Genomic DNA, 8,886 nt, shown 5'->3' with positions numbered 1-8,886 from the left:
TCTATCCATACCTCAACTATGGTATTTGTGCTTGGGGTTCTACTACCCAAAATCATTTACGTCCTCTCATTACCCAACACAAAGCTGCTATTAGGAACAATAAACCAACTCTGGCCCCAGACATCACTCGGTACCCTTACTCAAATCTCTGAATATGTTAGATATTAAGTCACTGCACATTCTCTCTTGTGTATTATACATGTATAAAACGCTGAACTGTAATGCCAATCCTGACCTCAAAAGCTTCATTGAAGGTTGTAACAGAACCCATGAGCACCACACCAGGAATAAATACAGTTTTGATATTCCTAGAGTACGACTTAATCAAACTAGAAATGCTCTACAAATCAAGGGGCCCAGAATGTGGAATGACCTTCCCAACCATGTTTAAAGTACTGTACCTCTCTCAACCAGTTTAAGATAAAAACTAAACACTACCTAATAAATTCCCTGTAACCCACCTCACTCCTTTATTGTCAACCCATGTCTGTTATTTTATTTTATTATTATTATTTTTTTTAATCAACACTGTTTGTCAACCTATTGTATTTGTGCTGCTTTTTCAGTCATGTTCCCCCTTTTTTTTATCTTTATTTGTATTTGTTTTCAACACTTTTTATTCTTAATGCTCAATTAGTATTAAGTTCTAGATATTAATGTTTTTCTTGCCCGAAACGCATTGCGTAATAGTGGGCTTTAGGCATTGTATGTACTAGCTCTATCTATATATCAATCCATTAATGTAACATCACTTGTATGTAGGTACCTTACCTGAATAAACATATTTATTTATTTATTATTTAGTACTTGACTGGAGACTCCGGGGACGGTAATTCCCCGGGCGGACGTCCACCACAACACCAGGTGGAGCGGGAGCAGCCGCCTCCCTCCTGGCCGGGAGGGAGACAGCCCCCTCCCGGCCTGTCATGTTCACGGCCACTCTTCTCTGGGAGACGAACTTGCTTTCTTTATGCTGATATTTCTTATAATATATCCATTTCTGGGCTGTAAACAAATATCAGATCCCATGAGCACCACACCAGAAACAAATACAGTTTTGATATTCCAAGAGTACGACTTAATCAAACTAGAAATGCTCTACAAATCAAGGGACCCAGAATGTGGAATGACCTTCCCAATCATGGAACCTGAAAGTGTTAAAGACTGTACCTCTCTCAACCAGTTTAAGATAAAAACGAAGCACTACCTAATAAATTCCCTGTAACCTACCTTACCCCTATATTGTCAACCCATGTCTGTTTTTTTAAACAACGCTGTTTTGTCGACCTAATTGTATTTGTGCTGCTTTTTCAGCCATGTCCCCCCCCCCCTTTTTTTTTTTTTTATTTGTTCTCAACACATTTTATACTTTAAACTCAATTAGTATTAAGTTTTAGTCTTTAATGTTTTTCCTGCCCGAAAACGCTTTGCGTAATAGTAACTTTAGGCATTGTATGTACTAGCTCTATCTATAAATCTATCAATTTTTGTAAAATCTCTTGTATGTATGTACCTTACCTGAATAAACACTTATTTATTTATTTATTTAACATCTAAATGCTGAATCCAAACGTGGAGACCTCACCTTCAGAAGGACATAGCTGCTCTGGAGAAGGTGCAACACCGGGCAACAAAAGTCATTCCAGAACTGTCATCTCTCGTATCAGGAACGGTTGAAGGCCACACGACCTGCGGCATGGTCGTGGTGCCAACAGTGGCCTGCAGCATGGTCATGGTTATAACAGTGACCTGCAGCATGGTCATGATTACAACAGTGACCTGCAGCATGGTCATGGTGCCAACATTGACCTGCAGCATGGTCATGGTGCCAACAGTGGCCTGCAGCATGGTCATGGTGCCAACAGTGGCCTGCAGCATGGTCATGGTGCCAACAGTGGCCTGCAGCATGGTCATGGTGCCAACAGTGACCTGCAGCATGGTCATGGTGCCAACAGTGACCTGCAGCCATGGTCATGGTGCCAACAGTGACCTGCAGCATGGTCATGGTGCCAACAGTGACCTGCAGCATGGGCATGGTTATAACAGTGACCTGCAGCATGGTCATGGTTACAGCAGTGACCTGCAGCATGGTCATGGCGCCAACAGTGACCTGCAGCATGGTCATGGTGCCAACAGTGACCTGCAGCATGGTCATGGGTGCCAACAGTGACCTGCAGCATGGTCATGGTGCCAACAGTGACCTGCAGCATGGTCATGGTGCCAACAGTGACCTGCAGCATGGTCATGGTTATAACAGTGACCTGCAGCATGGTCATGATTACAACAGTGACCTGCAGCATGGTCATGGTGCCAACAGTGACCTGTAGCATGGTCATGGTTATAACAGTGACCTGCAGCATGGTCATGATTACAACAGTGACCTGCAGCATGGTCATGGTGCCAACAGTGACCTGCAGCATGGTCATGGTGCCAATAGTGACCTGCAGCATGGTCATGGTGCCAACAGTGACCTGCAGCATGGTCATGGTGCCAACAGTGACCTGCAGCATGGTCATGGTTATAACAGTGACCTGCAGCATGGTCATGATTACAACAGTGGCCTGCAGCATGGTCATGGTGCCAACAGTGACCTGCAGCATGGTCATGGTGCCAACAGTGACCTGCAGCATGGTCATGGTGCCAACAGTGACCTGCAGCATGGTCATGGTTATAACAGTGACCTGCAGCATGGTCATGATTACAACAGTGGCCTGCAGCATGGTCATGGTGCCAACAGTGACCTGCAGCATGGTCATGGTGCCAACAGTGACCTGCAGCATGGTCATGGTGCCAACAGTGACCTGCAGCATGGTCATGGTGCCAACAGTGACCTGCAGCATGGTCATGGTGCCAACAGTGACCTGCAGCATGGTCATGGTGCCAACAGTGACCTGCAGCATGGTCATGGTGCCAACAGTGACCTGCAGCATGGGCATGGTTATAACAGTGACCTGCAGCATGGTCATTATTACAGCAGTGACCTGCAGCATGGTCATGGTGCCAACAGTGACCTGCAGCATGGTCATGGTGCCAACAGTGACCTGCAGCATGGTCATGGTGCCAACAGTGACCTGCAGCATTGTAACGACCGCTTACCCTGTCGTAATAACCGCGGCCTCTATTGTAATAACCCAATGTTCCCCAGTATTAATCCTGTTATCTTGTGATCTCTCATAATCGTAATATACGCTCTCTGTTGTAATTCTCCGTCTCTTCACTCAATACCCCAGCTTAACACTGTTACAGTCCAGTATGACCCCTCACTGGGACTGCCACGTATGTAAGAGGAATATTAAATGAGGAAGATACACCAAGGACAAGGGTTATTAGTTAAAAGAAACAATAACAAAACACATTTACACTGCCACCACCTTCCTGACCAACCATACCTGAATGTGTCAATCACCGATCCCCCCAGGAAGGCAAGGAATCAGTAACCATGGGACTCCGGGTAATATGAATTACAGTAATAAATTTTGGAAAATTAGTTTGTGTAATTTACGTTACTAATTTAAATCCAAGGGCAACTTTAGTATCGATTAATTGTTAGGAGAACCTGGGGGCTTCCAATACAACACCTAAAAATGACAAAGTAGCAAAATATATCAAAGGGGAGTTAAGTGAATACCACTGGACAAGCTATACCATTTATTTTATGAAACATGTAAATTAGACAATTTGAACACATCACCTATTCTATTTCCCTAGAGGCACAATGGGTTATTTACCGAGGACACAAAACTCAAGTGCACTATACCTTAAATACCCGCACCACGGCCAAGATGTTGATGGCTGCCCTCAGCCCCGAGGATACGGGCTTGCGGCCCTGTTCCTAATACACTCCCAAGACACACTAATGAAATTTAGTTTTTCCAACCTATTGCTGGGAAGGATACTCCTCCCACCATCTACTACAGCCCCAGGGCTCCACCCATTATTTTGGCCCTGGCCAACCATTTAACACGTAGGCCTGAGGTCTGGCTCTCTAGGGCCAATAAGGACTTGGCCCTTATCTCAGGCCAATCACCTTCACTGATCTGTCGTGGAAAGCTACATGAATTTCTGAAGATTGAGTCAGCTCTCCCCAGCTAGAGAAGGGGGGACAAGGCGCGTCTATGGAGCCCAGACACCTGCGAGCAATGTTTACAAAACTGATAATTTATGTTCAAGCCTGTCTCCTCTAAGATAGGAGTAGGGACATTTGACTCTGCCTCGTATGGGGAAAAGGCCGGTGAGAGGGAAAGAGAGGGGATGAGAGGGGATGGAGAGGGGAACATCTGAGTGGGGAATTGAGTGGGAGAAGCCAAGGTATCCAAGACCACCCTACCCTCAGGTCAACCTCTTGACCCTGACAAATGGGCGACAGGGGGGGGGGGAGAGGAGGAGACGAATGACGGCCAAGGGGAGGGGAGAAGGAAGGAGGAGAGAGGGAGAAGGAAAGGAGGGGAGAAGGGGAGGGAAAAGAGGGGAGAAGGGAGAACCAATGATCTGAGCCCCAGATCATTACAGCATGGTCATGGTGCCAACAGTGACCTGCAGCATGTTCATGGTGCCAACAGTGACCTGCAGCATGGTCATGGTTATAACAGTGACCTGCAGCATGGTCATGATTACAACAGTGACCTGTAGCATGGTCATGGTGCCAACAGTGACCTGCAGCATGGTCATGGTGCCAACAGTGACCTGCAGCATGGTCATGGTGCCAACAGTGACCTGCAGCATGGTCATGGTGCCAACAGTGACCTGCAGCATGGGCATGGTTATAACAGTGACCTGCAGCATGGTCATTATTACAGCAGTGACCTGCAGCATGGTCATGGTGCCAACAGTGACCTGCAGCATGGTCATGGTGCCAACAGTGACCTGCAGCATGGTCATGGTGCCAACAGTGACCTGCAGCATTGTAACGACCGCTTACCCTGTCGTAATAACCGCGGCCTCTATTGTAATAACCCAATGTTCCCCAGTATTAATCCTGTTATCTTGTGATCTCTCATAATCGTAATATACGCTCTCTGTTGTAATTCTCCGTCTCTTCACTCAATACCCCAGCTTAACACTGTTACAGTCCAGTATGACCCCTCACTGGACTGCCACGTATGTAAGAGGAATATTAAATGAGGAAGATACACCAAGGACAAGGGTTATTAGTTAAAAGAAACAATAACAAACACATTTACACTGCCACCACCTTCCTGACCAACCATACCTGAATGTGTCAATCACCGATCCCCCCAGGAATGCAAGGAATCAGTAACCATGGGACTCCGGGTAATATGAATTACAGTAATAAATTTTGGAAAATTAGTTTGTGTAATTTACGTTACTAATTTAAATCCAAGGGCAACTTTAGTATCGATTAATTGTTAGGAGAACCTGGGGGCTTCCAATACAACACCTAAAAATGACAAAGTAGCAAAATATATCAAAGGGGAGTTAAGTGAATACCACTGGACAAGCTATACATTTATTTTATGAAACATGTAAATAAGACAATTTGAACACATCACCTATTCTATTTCCCTAGAGGCACAATGGGTATTTACCGAGGACACAAAACTCAAGTGCACTATACCTTAAATACCCGCACCACGGCCAAGATGTTGATGGCTGCCCCTCAGCCCCGAGGATACGGGCTTGCGGCCTGTTCCTAATACACTCCAAGACACACTAATGAAATTTAGTTTTTCCAACCTATTGCTGGGAAGGATACTCCTCCCACCATCTACTACAGCCCCAGGGCTCCACCCATTATTTTGGCCCTGGCCAACCATTTAACACGTAGGCCTGAGGTCTGGCTCTCTAGGGCCAATAAGGACTTGGCCCTTATCTCAGGCCAATCACCTTCACTGATCTGTCGTGGAAAGCTACATGAATTTCTGAAGATTGAGTCAGCTCTCCCCAGCTAGAGAAGGGGGACAAGGCGCGTCTATGGAGCCCAGACACCTGCGAGCAATGTTTACAAAACTGATAATTTATGTTCAAGCCTGTCTCCTCTAAGATAGGAGTAGGGACATTTGACTCTGCCTCGTATGGGGAAAAGGCCGGTGAGAGGGAAAGAGAGGGGATGAGAGGGGATGGAGAGGGGAACATCTGAGTGGGGAATTGAGTGGAGAAGCCAAGGTATCCAAGACCACCCTACCCTCAGGTCAACCTCTTGACCCTGACAAATGGGCGACAGGGGGGGGGGAGAGGAGGAGACGAATGACGGCCAAGGGGAGGGGAGAAGGAAGGAGGAGAGAGGGAGAAGAAGGAGGGGAGAAGGGGAGGGAAAAGAGGGGAGAAGGGAGAACCAATGATCTGAGCCCCAGATCATTACAGCATGGTCAATGGTGCCAACAGTGACCTGCAGCATGTTCATGGTGCCAACAGTGACCTGCAAGCATGGTCATGGTTATAACAGTGACCTGCAGCATGGATCATGATTACAACAGTGACCTGTAGCATGGTCATGGTGCCAACAGTGACCTGCAGCATGGTCATGGTGCCAACAGTGACCTGCAGCATGGTCATGGTGCCAACAGTGACCTGCAGCATGGTCATGGTGCCAACAGTGACCTGCAGCATGGGCATGGTTATAACAGTGACCTGCAGCATGGTCATTATTACAGCAGTGACCTGCAGCATGGTCATGGTGCCAACAGTGACCTGCAGCATGGTCATGGTTGCCAACAGTGACCTGCAGCATGGTCATGGTGCCAACAGTGACCTGCAGCATTGTAACGACCGCTTACCCTGTCGTAATAACCGCGGCCTCTATTGTAATAACCCAATGTTCCCCAGTATTAATCCTGTTATCTTGTGATCTCTCATAATCGTAATATACGCTCTCTGTTGTAATTCTCCGTCTCTTCACTCAATACCCCAGCTTAACACTGTTACAGTCCAGTATGACCCCTCACTGGACTGCCACGTATGTAAGAGGAATATTAAATGAGGAAGATACACCAAGGACAAGGGTTATTAGTTAAAAGAAACAATAACAAAACACATTTACACTGCCACCACCTTCCTGACCAACCATACCTGAATGTGTCAATCACCGATCCCCCCAGGAAGGCAAGGAATCAGTAACCATGGGACTCCGGGTAATATGAATTACAGTAATAAATTTTGGAAAATTAGTTTGTGTAATTTACGTTACTAATTTAAATCCAAGGGCAACTTTAGTATCGATTAATTGTTAGGAGAACCTGGGGGCTTCCAATACAACACCTAAAAATGACAAAGTAGCAAAATATATCAAAGGGGAGTTAAGTGAATACCACTGGACAAGCTATACCATTTATTTTATGAAACATGTAAATTAAGACAATTTGAACACATCACCTATTCTATTTCCCTAGAGGCACAATGGGTATTTACCGAGGACACAAAACTCAAGTGCACTATACCTTAAATACCCGCACCACGGCCAAGATGTTGATGGCTGCCCTCAGCCCCGAGGATACGGGCTTGCGGCCCTGTTCCTAATACACTCCCAAGACACACTAATGAAATTTAGTTTTTCCAACCTATTGCTGGGAAGGATACTCCTCCCACCATCTACTACAGCCCCAGGGCTCCCCCATTATTTTGGCCCTGGCCAACCATTTAACACGTAGGCCTGAGGTCTGGCTCTCTAGGGCCAATAAGGACTTGGCCCTTATCTCAGGCCAATCACCTTCACTGATCTGTCGTGGAAAGCTACATGAATTTCTGAGAGATTGAGTCAGCTCTCCCCAGCTAGAGAAGGGGGACAAGGCGCGTCTATGGAGCCCAGACACCTGCGAGCAATGTTTACAAAACTGATAATTTATGTTCAAGCCTGTCTCCTCTAAGATAGGAGTAGGGACATTTGACTCTGCCTTGTATGGGGAAAAGGCCGGTGAGAGGGAAAGAGAGGGGATGAGAGGGGATGGAGAGGGGAACATCTGAGTGGGGAATTGAGTGGGAGAAGCCAAGGTATCCAAGACCACCCTACCCTCAGGTCAACCTCTTGACCCTGACAAATGGGCGACAGGGGGGGGGGGGAAGAGGAGGAGACGAATGACGGCCAAGGGGAGGGGAGAAGAAGGAAGGAGGAGAGAGGGAGAAGGAAAGGAGGGGAGAAGGGGAGGGAAAAGAGGGGAGAAGGGAGAACCAATGATCTGAGCCCCAGATCATTACAGCATGGTCATGGTGCCAACAGTGACCTGCAGCATGGTCATGGTGCCAACAGTGACCTGCAGCATGGTCATGGTTATAACAGTGACCTGCAGCATGGTCATGATTACAACAGTGACCTGCAGCATGGTCATGGTGCCAACAGTGACCTGCAGCATGGTCATGGTTATAACAGTGACCTGCAGCATGGTCATGATTACAACAGTGACCTGCAGCATGGTCATGGTGCCAACAGTGACCTGCAGCATGGTCATGGTGCCAACAGTGACCTGCAGCATGGTCATGGTGCCAACAGTGACCTGCAGCATGGTCATGGTGCCAACAGTGACCTGCAGCATGGTCATGGTGCCAACAGTGACCTGCAGCATGGTCATGGTTATAACAGTGACCTGCAGCATGGTCATGATTACAACAGTGGCCTGCAGCATGGTCATGGTGCCAACAGTGACCTGCAGCATGGTCATGGTGCCAACAGTGACCTGCAGCATGGTCATGGTGCCAACAGTGACCTGCAGCATGGTCATGGTTATAACAGTGACCTGCAGCATGGTCATGATTACAACAGTGGCCTGCAGCATGGTCATGGTGCCAACAGTGACCTGCAGCATGGTCATGGTGCCAACAGTGGCCTGCAGCATGGTCATGGTGCCAACAGTGACCTGCAGCATGGTCATGGTGCCAACAGTGACCTGCAGCATGGTCATGGTGCCAACAGTGACCTGCAGCATGGTCATGGTGCCA

The 8,886-nt window shown here is 47.3% G+C and overlaps 3 protein-coding genes across 3 annotated transcripts in view; all 3 read right to left on the bottom strand.

Annotated features, from left to right (window-relative positions):
• Window positions 1-1,940: 1,940 nt before the first annotated feature.
• LOC138363307 (uncharacterized) lies at window positions 1,941-3,056 on the bottom strand. The gene has a single exon (XM_069322324.1). It carries the CDS (start codon window positions 3,054-3,056, stop codon window positions 1,941-1,943), a length of 1,116 nt encoding a protein of 371 aa, XP_069178425.1.
• A 1,447-nt stretch (window positions 3,057-4,503) lies between these two features.
• LOC138363306 (uncharacterized) lies at window positions 4,504-4,878 on the bottom strand. The gene has a single exon (XM_069322322.1). It carries the CDS (start codon window positions 4,876-4,878, stop codon window positions 4,504-4,506), a length of 375 nt encoding a protein of 124 aa, XP_069178423.1.
• A 3,266-nt stretch (window positions 4,879-8,144) lies between these two features.
• Window positions 8,145-8,886, bottom strand: part of LOC138363305 (uncharacterized) — an 855-nt gene continuing 113 nt past the window's right edge. The window contains exon 1 of the mRNA XM_069322321.1: window positions 8,145-8,886. This exon is cut by the window's right edge and continues 113 nt beyond it. Within this exon, the coding sequence (XP_069178422.1) occupies window positions 8,145-8,886 (742 nt within the window).

Source organism: Procambarus clarkii, chromosome 10 (genome assembly GCF_040958095.1).
Source record: "Procambarus clarkii isolate CNS0578487 chromosome 10, FALCON_Pclarkii_2.0, whole genome shotgun sequence".
Lineage (NCBI taxonomy): Eukaryota > Metazoa > Arthropoda > Malacostraca > Decapoda > Cambaridae > Procambarus > Procambarus clarkii.
Note: the sequence above shows the minus strand (reverse complement) of the source record. Positions and strands in the feature narration are given on the sequence as shown.